General features: G+C 48.8%; 1 protein-coding gene across 3 annotated transcripts in view; it reads left to right on the top strand.

Annotated features, from left to right (window-relative positions):
• Positions 1-13,674, top strand: part of Galns (galactosamine (N-acetyl)-6-sulfatase) — a 34,280-nt gene that overhangs the window by 5,947 nt on the left and 14,659 nt on the right. For all 3 annotated transcript variants that reach the window (XR_006072282.2, XR_001579667.3, XM_006987392.4), the window contains exons 4-8: positions 446-548; positions 9,928-10,071; positions 11,539-11,605; positions 11,713-11,840; positions 12,246-12,385. Coding sequence is in view for 1 of the 3 variants with exons in the window: in XM_006987392.4 (XP_006987454.1) it covers positions 446-548; positions 9,928-10,071; positions 11,539-11,605; positions 11,713-11,840; positions 12,246-12,385 (582 nt within the window). In the remaining 2 variants the exon portion in view is untranslated. The remainder of the gene's footprint in view (positions 1-445; positions 549-9,927; positions 10,072-11,538; positions 11,606-11,712; positions 11,841-12,245; positions 12,386-13,674) is intronic.

Raw genomic sequence — 13,674 nt, 5'->3', positions numbered from 1 at the left:
GTACACCACACAGCATTCGCCCATCACCCTTGGCCTGCTCCTGGGGCACTGCCTGGCATGGCTCCTATTCCACTGGGAAAGCCATGAGGTTTCAGGTCAGAGCAGGGAATGTTCTGGAAACAAGCTCAAGAGCTTGGATGGTTTCTGTAAGGATAGGGTCCCAGATGAGATGGGATTTCAAGTGGCTTTGAAGAAAAGGAGTATGGGAGGAACCAGGATCATAGCCTACAGGGAACAGCATGATATCAAATGCCAAACCAGACAGGTGGGGGTGAGGGGCAGCATTCCACCATCCCCACCATGTTGGTACTAACTTGGAGAGTACCTGGGAATATCATGGGAAGTGTCTCTAGCCTGACCACAGTTCTGCCTGTCCACCTTGATGGGGTAGTGTGTGTATCCATTACAGAGATGTGATATTTCTAATGCAGTGTTGTTCTTCCAGCTTACACACCTCAGGAGATCATGGGTGGCATCCCTAACTCAGAGCACCTCCTGCCTGAGCTCCTGAAGAAGGCAGGCTACACCAACAAGATTGTGGGCAAGTGGTGAGTGTAATGATACAGCGCACGGGGCCTTTGGGCCAGGATGCCCCACAGCGGGTGAGAGACAGAGACACCATGCAGGCAGCGCTCAGTGAAGAGTTTTACTTGGTGGGGGCAAGAAACAGGGAAAGAGAGAGATGGGGAGAGAGAGCAACGGGGGAGAGGAGGTGCACACCTTATGGGAATAGAGGCGGTGGAGGAGGAGTTTTCTCTTAAAGTAGGCTTTACGTCAAGACGAGCAGAGTGAGTCCCCAAGGGGTGGGCCAGAATGCCGACATTCTCCTGTTTTGATTAATATAAAAAGGCGAGTTATGGATAGCAAGTGGGGGAATAAAGGTGCTGAATTCTTGAAACTGCTTCCTGCTGATTTTAGAGTGAAGTGGGAAGGGGAAGTTGGGAGTCAGGGTCACACAAAGCATGAGGTATGAGTGAAGAAGCATTTAGTTGGCTGTCATCGTGGAGATATCAGGCATGGGGATCTCAGGCATCTGTTCCTTGAGGGAGCTGAGAAGGCAGGTTGCTAGGAGAAAAAAATAGATAGTTATCATTGTTGGGCAGGTGCCCACTTGAGCTTGGAGAGGTGGTACCAGCAGTGAACTGAGGGATGATGTGCTCTTTAGGAGTACGTGAACCATTACATCTGTTGTTCCCTTGAGGTGGGGGTGCATCCGTCCCTGTTGGTGTCCTCAGTTGGTGGTTGGCATCCTCAGAGCTGGTGCAGGGGCTGGTGTATCTGGAGAGCCCCTGAGGGTTGGTCTTGGCATAAATCTGGTAGGAGGGTGGATCCATGCAGGAACCTGTAAGTGTGTAAAACAACTGGAACAGATTTACATCTTAGTGTCATAGCAAAAGGCTATGGCTTTGGGTTAAAAGGTATGAACATTTTTAAGGCCTGGTTTCAGTCCAATGAAACACATTCTTAGACCTATAACCAGAGGAGATTTACTGAATGGAAGTGTTTGAGTGAGTGAAGGAGGAGGGAGGCTTCCCTAAACATCATCAGACAACTTTCCTATCTTCATATAAACAAACCAGGATATACTGAGAACAGTCAATAGTTAAAAAGTTACATTGAAATTTGTTCTGTGAGTTTTTCTAATCTGGTAACAAGGTAAATTGTGTCTAGAACTAGTAGTAGCCCTAGGAGAGGGGGACCTGTGAATTTTACATAGAGAATTGAGAAGGCAGCTGAAGCAAAGCCTGGTCATCAAATGGAATCAGAGATCCGAGAACGATAAATCATATCTGAATGCAGACCAAGCAGCTTTTGAATCTATTTAAAAAATGACAGGGACCAGTCCTCACCCAGTCAGCCATATCCAGGTCTCCACCATTGGAGGCAGAAGTATCAGAACAGCATCAGTCTTTGGCCACCAGGCCCATAAGGTGGGAGTTTTTCCCCGTGGACGAGGGACATAGGGAAGACCGACTTTAATTTGTCTAGGCAAAAGGAGTGCAATCAGTTCTCCGATGCCCTGCTGTTTGTCCAGTCTGGGCTGGGTCCTAGTGGCAGGTCTCACATTGGGGCATCTTGCCCAGAGCATTGGTCAGCATTGCCATAATCCATGTAAGACATCATGGTGCCTCATAATCTTCTTTGGAGACCTTGGGTCACTGTTAGGATCTGAGAGTCTCTGTCTAATATAATAAGCTTTTTGATCAACATTTTAAATGCCATATTCTGCAGATCTCTGAGCATTTGAGGACTGCCTGTCTATTAGGTAGGAATGGCTGACTATCAGCTAGTATTCCTCAAGTCTCCAATATCTTAGCAGCTTCCACAAGGCTAGGACTTATTGTCTCCTGAGAAGGCAAAGAAGAGAGATGGGAGAAAGATCCCAGAACCAAATGGTAACAGGACAAAAGGGGTTTGTGAGTCAGGGTGTGACCCAACTCCAAGAAAAGGACTCTCTCGGGGGACCAGAAACTCTGTCACAGGATATACATCTTGCCTATCAAATATCTTATATATCAAACATATGCCATCATTTATTTAAATTTTCTAGAGGTGTAAATCTCTAAGTTAATCTGAACAGATAAATTTAGCAAGGACAAGTAGGCTTACATTTCTAAGCCTGACTAGACCTTGAGTAAGGAGAGACATTTTTTAAGCCATTGGCAGTGATGTCTGCATCTATTACCATTTTTAAGGCCCTGTAGTTCTGATCTTTGAGTATAGCCAGATTATAATCCTGAATGATTTATATAGAAATAATTATTTCTTTTTTATATATATTTTATTTTTTTAATGTGCATTTGTTTTTTTGCCATGGGTGTGAGGATCCCCTGAAACTGGAGTTATAGACAGGTGTGAGCTGCCATGTGGGTGCTGGGAGTTGAACTCAGGTCCTCTGGAAGAAGAGTCAGCGCTCTTAACCCCTGAGCCATCTCTCCAGCCCAAAATAATTATTTCTTAAGGTCATATAATACCTCTTTGGTTCTGTATAAAGAAGGTCAAGTGTTTTATCCTATTGCAGAATTATTTTAGTTAATAAATCTATCAGTTGACAATATTTGGTCTAGTTTCCTGGTATATCAGTGGGCATTAGGTAGCCAATTTCTCCCTCTGCCAGGGGTTTTTCTTTGACTTGGCCCTTTAGCTGTTTTTTTTTTGTTTTGTTTTGTTTTTTGTTTTTTGTTTTTGAGGGGGATGCGGGGACAGGGATGTTGCTCTTCTATAGCTGCTTCAAACTGAAACGGGGAGCAGATGGTCAGAGCCCAGGGAGGCTGAAAGGCCAGTCAAAGATAAGGAGGGAACCCTGGCAATGGGGTATTTATCGGAAGTATGTGGTCATCTGACCTGGCTGTAGAGATGGAACAATTGTGTTTGGTTGGACTGGTCCACATCGTATCAGCCTTCAGCCAAGTCTAGAACTCATGGTCCTTTGGAGCAGGTTACAGTCAGCCATTGACGCTTGGATGTGTCTGCCAGCCAAGTGGAAACCTGCTGAAGCAGACAGACCAGAGACAGAAGAACTTATTTGGAGCCTTTGGCCCATGGTCTTAGTAATTATGAAAGGGAGACCAGGAGAAAGAAAAATACCATCCTCAGGAATAGACAGATGAGGAAAACTCCCTTATTTGGAGCAGGAATCTGAAAAACAGCAGTGGACTCATACCTATAAGTTTATATTTGGAAGACAAGCAAGAAAATCCCAAATCCTGAGTTTGTGACCCAAACTGCATCAGAACTCTATTAATGTTAAAATCTGAAATTTTAAAATCTTAATATATAGAAGGGGAAAGTAATCTGAAGCATTTAAATAATTTATTTATGTTGAGAGACCTAGTAGCTTTAGGGAAAGTAAGGCTTGATTTTTTTTTTTTTAATCTATAAAATGAGCTGACAAGTTGGCCATATCGCCAGCATGCAGCTCCACTGATGCCCAAGAGCCCTGGAGGGTGGCCACAGAAGAACGAAAGCCAGGCTGCGACTGGACCTGTGGAGTACATTGACTCTAGGTGGAGCTTTTTTTTTTCCCACCCCCCTACAAATGGCTCAAGTGCCAGGCACCCAGCCAATGCTTGAGCCACTGACAGAAAATGACTTTTTGCTGCCCTTAGTAAAGATGGTGGTGAGGTCATATGACCTGTTCCTCTTTGACCTTAGCCAAGATAGTGCCTACCTGACCATGTGATTGCCCTTATCAAATATGGTGACAGAGCATATGACCTGTCTGTCTTTGACCTTAGTCAAGATGGTGTCTGCCTGACCATGTGGCCACCCTCTGGCACCTGACCATGTGTTCACATGGGTTTTCTTTTTTTTTTTTCCCCAAGACTGAACAGATAAGGAACAGATAAATTGAAGCATTTAAAAGTCAGTTAGAGCCAGGCGGTGGTGGCGCACACCTTTAATCCCAGCACTCGGGAGGCAGAGCCAGGCGGATCTCTGTGAGTTCGAGGCCAGCCTGGTCTACAGAGTGAGGTCCAGGACAGGCACCAAAACTCCACAGAGAAACCCTGTGTCGAAAAAAAAAACAAAAAACAACACCAACAAAAAGTCAGTCAGAAACATATTTATGTGGCCACCTCCGGAGCCTCAGTAGTAGTGGCAAAGAGAAGGGGGACCCTCGGAGGGGGGAGGGGCTTGGCTCCGAGTGGTGGTGGCAGGAGGAGGGAGAAGAGCGGGAAACAGGGAACAGACAGACAGCATGAGGTGGTTTGAGGGCAAAAGCAGGCGGGTAACAGGGCCAGGCAGCTGCAGGAAAGGGCGGTGCCAGGGTCTGCAGGGGAACAAACGCGTGAGACCCTGGCAACAGAGTTAGAGAGCAAAGAGGCTGGGGGTGAAACTACAGAGGAGAGGGATGAGGGGCAGTTTTAAAGGGACCTGGCGACAGGTGATGATGTCACTGATGGAGGAGCCTGAGGGAGCGGGCAGTAAGGAAGGAGCTGGGATAGGAGAGGAGGCGCATTTTCCAGAGTGAGGAACAAGGTCCAACAGACTGACCTCCGGCGTCCCAGAGGGTCAGCGAGGACCAGTGATGGCCCAAAATAGCCAGGGGACTGTCATCCAAAGGCTATGGGCCACCGAGTGAGTGGGCACAAGCTGTTGCCACATGCTGTCGCATAGAAACGGGCTGGAGGGCTGAAAGCCCGAGAAGTGTGGTGCCCGGTACCCGGTCTTGAACAGGGCCAAGAGGCGAGAGACCATAGTCAAGAAGATGAATCCTTACTCATGGAAAACGGCCAGAAGGAAAGGGGGGAATCTTACCAATAGGGTGAAGAGTCCCAGGGGTCGTCCAGTTGGAAGTTGGAAAAGTGATGGTGTTAGACGATACAGGGTCCCAGCGTTTCTTGGATTGCCTGCGTATAAGAAGAAACACCATCGGAAACCAGCCAAGTCACACAGCATCAGTGTAATGACATGGCCTGGGGGCGGGGGGGGGGGGGGGGCTGGGCCAAGGTGCTCCACAGCGGGTGAGAGACAGAGACTCCATGCAAGCAGCGCTCAGCGAAGAGTTTTATTTGGTGGGGGAAAGAGATGGGGAGAGGAATAGAAAGATGTGAGGGAGGGGTGCACAACTCATGGGAATAGAGAGAAGGGGGAGGACTGCAGGGTGGGTCCCCAAGGGGTGGGCCAGAATGCCAACAGTGTCATTGCCTCAGCCTTCCACATGCTGAGATTATAGCTGTGTGCCATCTATAATCTTTGCAGGGGGCTTTTTTTCCCCACCTGCCTCTGCCTCCCTGAGTGCTGGGATTAAAGGCATGCTCCACCACCACCCAGCATCTGCAGGGAACTTTTACGAATTTGGTGTTTCAGGCACACACATAGTACACAGACACGCATGCAGAGAAAACACCCATGAACATAAAATAAAAATAAATACGTCTTTTTTAAATATAAAAAAAGAACTTGGTGTTTAAAGTCAGGAACTTGATAACTGTAGTGGTGGAGGCAGAGACAGTCAGATCTCTGTGAGTTTGAGGTCAGCCTGGTCTACAGAGCAAGCTCCAGGATAGTCAAAGTGAGACCCTGCTGTGGATATCACTCTATAAATAAAACACTGATGGCCAATGACCAGGCAGGAAGTATAGGCGGGACAAAGAGAGAGGAGAATTGGGGAAACAGGAAGAAGGAGGGAGACACTGCAGCCACCGCCAGGACAAGCAGCATGTGAAGATGCCGGCAAGCCACCAGCCATGTGGCAAGGTATAGATTTATAGAAATGGGTTAATTTAAGATATAAGAACAGTTAGCAAAAAGCCTGCCACGGCCATACAGTTTGTATGCAATATAAGTCTCTGTGTTTACTTGGTTGGGTCTGAGTGGCTGTGGGACTGGCGGGTGACAAAGATTTGTCCTGACTGTGGGCAAGGCAGGAAAACTCTAGCTACAAATGGCGCCCAATGGCTCGAGTTTCCACCTTAAACCTGATAATATTTAATAACCAATTCTAAACAGAGCCAAAAACAGGTTCCTGCTTCTTGTCTCATACGGGCAGCTAGACACCACAAAACACAGGTTTGAACACTGGCGGGTTCCTGGTGTGTGTTTGACCAACAATATGGCGGAAATGAGGCGTCTGCCAGCGGCACATTATGCTGTGTGGTAGATTTAGTCTTTACTAGTATTTAAAAAAGAGAGAGAGAGAGAGAGAGAGGTTTCTGGGCTACACCCTGCTTTGATAAGAAGCATAGACCCACTATTTCTGAGAATTGATGGCTCCCAGAGCTGGCAGAAGACGTACCACTGCCATGTTGGGAAGCTGAAGTGGATGGAGCCAGCAGCCACAGCGCTGTTTCAGGCTTAAAAGGCTACAGTTTAAAGCAATAAGTTCGCAATAAGACTGGTCTACAGAGCAAGCTCCAGAATAGTCAAAGTGAGACCCTATCTCAAATAAAATTAAATTAAAAAATCGAAATCTAAAGTCCAGCAGGAGGTCAAGACACCAGCGTCCAGCAAAGCTGTCGCAGCATGACACCGAGCAAGCACTCAGTCGTCCCCATCCTCCCCCCTTCCCGCCATACTTTCTGCCCTCTCTGACCCACCCATGTCCGTGGCCACAGTAAAATGTCACCAAGTGAGCCAATCACATTCTTGCATACAGATGAGACAGTGTGCTAGTCACCAGAGGGCTTCTGTCTAGTGACAAACTTTATCATAAGTCACAAAGAAGCGCTAGGTAGGAGCAGGGCAGCCGCAGGTGGCTGAGTGTGAGACAGACAATCACCTCCATAGCTGCTTCTGTCGCTTCGCTGCTGCTGGCCTCTAGCACTGACGTCCATCTCGTTTACTCCTGCAGCATCCCATGATCCCCTGATGGAGCTCTCCCCAGCCTAAAGCCAAGCAGCAGGTCCCTTCCCTCAGAAAGCCTTCCCCTGTTTTCTGTTCTCTGTGATCCTCACTGCTCATGGCCCCCGCACATGGCTCCCCTTGGGGATGGTTTCTCTGAGTCTGTTACTGGTCACAGGGTGGGAAACCTGATACTAGGAAATCTAGGCAACCTAGAGCTGCCTAAGAAACACTTGTCACTTTGCAAGCAAAAAATGAAACCTGGCCATAACCAGGGGGTGGTGGCAGAGAAGAGCCAAGGGACAAGCATGGGTCCCTCCTCACCTGCACAGTCCCCAAGCAGGTGGCAAGGAGTCCAGGGAACTTTGGCAGAGGCAGGCGAGAAAGAGCCGGGGGCCCCACAGTAACCAGAGATGCCTGTGTCTTGCCTGACAGTTCTGCCAGGTCCACAGCTTCCTGCTGTCAGGACTGAAGGGGCCAGAGCTGAACAGGAATCAGGTTTCCACAGAGCCACTGATCTTCCTGTGTGACTTCTGATAGGAAAGAGGTGACCAAGAGGAACAGCTCTGATAGACTCTGAAAGAGGCACCGTGGTGGGACCAGGCTCTCAGAGGCTGGAGGCAGATCTTCGGTTGCTCTTCTATGAGCAGGGTTTAGTCCGGTGCTGTGAGCTGCAGCCAGTACTGCCCTGTGTCCTTTATGCAGACCTCAGCACTGAGGGTCTAGATTTCATCTCCCTGACCAAGTCAGACATGGACAGAGCCCAGACTCCTGCAAGTAGACTGCATAATCTGCCAGCAGCCAAATGTGGGTGAATGAGGCTAGAACACAAATCTCAGGAGACTGCCGCCCACTCTCCAGTCCTGTTCACCTGCTGGTTGGTACCAACCACTGTTAGGACCAAGTGTACAGAATTGTAGCTGTGTTCAGGCAGGGCACTGGTCATGCTTCTCCTACAAAGAGACTATAAAATGCTGGACATGGACACAAGGGTCCTCCCATCTGCCCTGCAATATTCAGAAAGGACCAGTATCTTGTAGTGGGCCTGAGAGCAGGTTCAAAATGGAAGATGCAGTGCAGGCTGGCTTAAGGATCTGAGATGTCACTGTACCATAGTGGTGCACTCGGCCCTAAAGGGGTAATTACAGACTGAGAGTGTGAAGGTCAGAGGGTAGCTCTAAAAGCTCTAAAAGTTCACTGTGTAGCCATTAGGCACACCAAGCACCGCAGAGCCAACCATGCTGTGCCAGTCTCCCCTGCAAGTGAGGAAACTGGTTCTAGATAGATGCTCTTCTCCGAAGAGCAGGTAGAGTAGTTGTTGACCAGCCAGTTATCCCCCAAGACTTCTCTGCTGCCCTTTAACCCTACCTGACATGGAGTGGTAACCTTGGATCTGCACACTCTGTACCTGGATGAAAGGTCAAGGTGGAGCCTCCTTGAAGATAGCCTATCCCCAGTACAGCTGCGAGAAGGACACTCCACCTCACGGACGCTGTGTTAAAGCTGTACCTGAAAAAGGCTTTCTGCAGGTGTGCGTGTACAACACAGATAAACAGGTCTGTGTCCCAGGCTAGATGACAATGTCACATATGGCTTAGTTTGGAGTTAGTGGTAGTCTAACATGTGCTCTGAAGAGCAGGTAGGAGCTGCAGTCCCCAGGAAGGACAGGCTCTGCTTCCAGGATACTTCAGGACTGCTGACCCACTGATGCTTGGTGTTGGAGTTGGGATCGTGGCACCTCTCAGCAGCCTTCCTGTGGTTATTAGTGGATGGAGGGAATGTGATTAAGTGTCCCTGAAAGAAAAGGAGGCCAGATGGGAGAACATGGGGTACCTGGCATTGAGGGGCGCGGATCACAAAGGGATCCTGCAGCTTTGCCTAAGGCCCTCACCGTGTGAAGCTTTCCTCTGTGGACCCCTCTCATCTCTAGGTCTCCACATAGCTTGCACTATTACCAGAGCAGGCCTCCTGCCATGTTCTTTTTGTTCACTCCAATATCAGTCCTGCCCCAGGCTCTGAGGATGAGGGGACAGTCCTAAGCACTGAATCATCTTCCCACCCAGCCACCTTCCTGGTGTTTTTCCTTGGCTGGGATAATACTCTGACGTTTGTGTTAACAGATGGAGCAGTGACAGTCCTTGGAGTGTCCCTGAGGGTAAAGAAAGGCAGGAGGAAGCTGCTGAGTCTAGAGGTAGTTGAAATGGGCATTTGTATCCAGCTGCTTTCAAGGCATTTGGGAGATTTCTCTCCAGGCACTATCCTTCAGGGTTTCTTTCCAGATCCTGAGGGACCCCTAAACCCTCTTCTGTGTCTCGTTGTGCCCAGATGCCATTGGCTGTGCTGGGACACCCTCGGCTGTGCCTGGAAGCCCTTGGCTTTGTCAGGACACTCTCTGCTCACTGAAATGCCCTCAGTTATGCTTGGATGCCCTTGGATATGCCTGGAGCTCTGGGGAGGACAGATGGGTTCCTGTGCTCCCTCTTGAAGTGAGGTCTTGACCTTCTGTATGTTGGTGTCTCTAGACCCTGGGGTGCTAGAATGCTGGCAGGTTAGCAGTCGTGATGGTGGTGGATTGTTGTTGATCAAAACATTGGAGTGTCCCCAGTGAGGGGGTCTCTGAAGTGTCTTGGTTCCTGTTCCTAGGCATCTAGGTCACAGACCCCAGTTCCACCCCCTGAAACATGGATTTGATGAGTGGTTTGGATCCCCCAACTGTCACTTTGGACCTTACGACAACAAGGTCAAGCCCAACATCCCTGTGTACAGGGACTGGGAGATGGTCGGCAGGTAACAGAGCCCCTTCCCTTTCCTCCTGCCCCATCCCTGTGGCCTGCCTTCACCCCTGCCCTTTGTCTCTAGTGCCCAGGAACAGGGCTGATGTTCTTGAACTACCAGCTGGCATCTGGTACCCTGGGTGCTGAGAGTGAGAACTCTGCCTCTTAAGCAGTTTTGCCCAGAATCTCATGAGTCTCACCTGAGGCCATCTCTAACCTTTCCAGAGTCATAGATTTCTTTCAGACATGTAACTCAAAGATCCTCCTACATCCAAGGAGTGCTCATAGCTTACATTTGGGAGGGGGCGTCCAGTGGGGTAACTGTCATCCTCAGGCACTTAGTTGGCCTATTAGCTGCACACAAGAGAGGAGCCTGTGGGGCTAAATTGATGTGAGAGTCACTCCAGGGACTGCCCATTGTCACCACAGAAAGAGGTCTGCTCTGGAGGAGAGACCACCTGGATCAGGCCTTGGAGGGATGCCTCAGCTTATAGCTCTGGTGTCAAGGACCTGACTCATCTTTCTTGAATTTTGATTGGTTAATTTTTCTTTCCTTCCTCATTTTTTCCTTGGGTGGAAGTTCTTATATCAGCAAACCTAAAGGTTGAGCCAAACATTGCCCTTTTAAAAATGAGTGCTTTATATCTGCAGTAGGCTGTTCAAGGGCCCTTGGTATACTCAGAGACAGTCATCCCTGCAGCAGGCTATAGAACATCTTCACCTCTCTAAAAGAAGCCTCTGGGAGCTGGGAGGATGGCTGAGCCAATAGAGTGTTGGTCTCACAAACGTGGGAACCTTAGTCTAGTTGTTGATGCTAGTGTAGGAAGCTGGGCAGGATGGCATCCTTTGTAATCCCAGTGCTGGGGAGGCTGAGGAAGGGGGCTCCCTGGGACTCACTGGCCCGCCAGTCTAATTGGTGAGTTCAAACCAGTAAGAGACTCTGGCCCAGCATGGTGGTGCACCCCTTTAATCTTAGCACTTTGGACACAAAAGCAGGCAGATCTCTATGAGTTTAAGGCCAGCCTGGCCTGGTCTACATAGCCTAGCCAGAGCTACACAGTAAGACCCTGTCTCAAAAGAATAAAAATCAGCAACAAGACACAGAGAGAGAGGGGGGGAGAGGGAGAGGGAGAGAGAGAGAGAGAGAGAGAGCCATCTCAAAGGAGATTGTCCTCGCTCCTCTACATATGTGTGCACCCTCTGTGTGCACACCTGCACTTACGTGTGTACCTGTACACACATGCATTTATTTTTAAAGCCTGTGTCCTCAGCTACACCTTTGGGCCTTGTCTGATCTCTACAGAACACACACCCACCCATCTTTTCTATACTCCTCTTACATTCTGGGGCCATCAGAGCCTTGTTGCCTCAGACAGGATCTTCATCTAAGCAAGCTTCCCTCAGAACATTTCTGCCTTTGCAGTGAAATTGAGGAAGGGTCTTTCTTGACTAAATTCGGATTTTTGTTTTTTGTTTCCAGATTTTATGAAGAATTCCCAATTAACCTGAAGACCGGGGAAGCTAACCTCACCCAGCTCTACTTACAGGTAAGGCTGAGTGGGCTGGCTGGTCAAGGCAAGGAGGCAGGAGGAAGCTGGGGAGGCAGGGGGATGAATTGACCTGAAGCAGAGGATAATGGAGGCCTTTCCCACAGGAAGCTCTGGACTTCATCAGGACACAGCATGCGAGGCAGAGCCCCTTCTTCCTCTACTGGGCCATCGACGCCACTCATGCACCAGTTTATGCCTCAAGACCTTTCTTGGGTACCAGCCTTCGAGGGCGGTGAGTCATAAGCTCCACTGGGGCCTTCAGTTACGCTCAGTGTCATTGGGTGGGTGCTCTGAGCCATTATGGGAAGTCCAAAGCAGCTGGGATGTTTTTCAGTGGTGAAAATTGCTTAGCATACATGAGGCCATTGAGCCCTAGGGGGTTCAATCCCCAGCACCATAAGAGAAAGAAAGATACAAAACATCCATCTTTATCCTCCTCCAGCCCAGGATCAGTGATGAAAAGAAAGTCGTGTTGATTATATCTGCTTTGTTTGCAATGAACCATTTGAACCTGAGCTGGAACTTCCCTTTGAGAAGCAGCCAGCTGCCCCACTGGTCATCTCTGAAGTGATAAGATTAGTATTTGGGTCACACTAATGCCCTTGGCTGCCTGATAGAATGTCATCTTCCCCTGCAGGTATGGTGATGCTGTTCGGGAAATAGATGACAGTGTTGGGAAAATCCTGAGCCTTCTGCAGAACTTGGGCATCAGTAAGAACACATTTGTCTTCTTCACATCTGATAACGGGGCAGCCCTCGTTTCTGCTCCCAAACAAGGCAAGTTCTGCTTCCTGTCCCCTGGCCCCAGGTCATGACTAGAAGGTGGCTTACAGACAGAAGCCTCCCAAAATAGAGAACCTAGCAGCAAGGTCTTGACCCTGCTGACTCAGGCCTGGCCTGGGTTCACATGAATTTGAATCCTCTGAGAGAGAGGAACAGGCAAGTGTCAGGGGGAGGAGACGCTCTCTCAAGACAGTCCTTACCTGAAAGAAGCCAGTTTCCAGCAGACTCAGGCTCCAGGAGATTTTGGCAGCCAGGGCTTTGGCAGAATACCTGGTGGTGCTGGGGTAGAGCTTGTTTGGCTGCTATAGAGATGGCAGGAAAACCTCCTCAGTCTTGGGAGCCGTCCAGTGAGTGAGCCTGGGACAGTCACCCTTGGTGCTGCAGGGGCTCAACTATTAATATGAGGCTACCTGTCAAGGCCGAGGGCCCAGTAATCTCCTCAGCCTGTACTGTCCCTAGGCAGTCTGGGCTCTGATACCTCCAGTGGCTCAGGCAGTCCTATACCAAGTGTCCTGGGGGCTTCCTGGTTTCAGGTGAAGAAACCCAGTACAACCATCGTAAACCAAAGAAAAGCCGGTTTGGCAATATAAAAGACCACCAAGTCTAGCCAGGTTGACCTGGAGGCTCTTGATGCCCTGCACTGTGATCCATGATGACCTTAGTTCTCATACAAGCTCTCCACATACATCTCAGAGAAAAGAGCAGGACTCCCTCACCTCCCAGCAGATACCCAGAGCTCAGCTGCTACCTATTTGGCCAACTCTCAGGGATAGAAGGTGCTAGGCAGAGGGAAATGGTATCATTTCTAACAATTACCTTAAGATCTTGGCAGCTTAAGGTTGGAGAGCAAGAACCTTCTTGCACCTAAGGTAGCAGATGGTAGCCATAAAGAAGGTGAAGAAAGTCCCCAGAGTCTGTCAAGTCTAGGCTCCAACTTGTTATAGAAAGTGGAAAAATACATGCTGGGAAAGTGGACTCTGAACATAACCAGACAAGGCAAAGTGAAGTTGGTTATCCTCGCCAACAACTGGCTAGCTTTGAGGAAATCTGAAATAGAATACTATGCACTGTTGGCCAAAACTGGTGTCCACCACTATAGTGGCAATAATATTGAATTGGACACAGTATACAGAAAATACTACAGAGTATGCGTGCTGGCTATCACAGACCCGGTGATTCTAATATTCCTAGAGTCACTCTGGAGCAGACTGATGAAAACTGAACCAGGAAAGTTGTTTTTGAATAAAACTTGTCAGAGCTTGTTTGTTTTTGTTTTTGTTTGT

The sequence above is a fragment of the Peromyscus maniculatus genome, chromosome 5 (assembly GCF_049852395.1).
Source record: "Peromyscus maniculatus bairdii isolate BWxNUB_F1_BW_parent chromosome 5, HU_Pman_BW_mat_3.1, whole genome shotgun sequence".
NCBI classification, from domain to species: Eukaryota; Metazoa; Chordata; class Mammalia; order Rodentia; family Cricetidae; genus Peromyscus; species Peromyscus maniculatus.
This window is presented reverse-complemented; position numbering and strand designations above follow the sequence as displayed.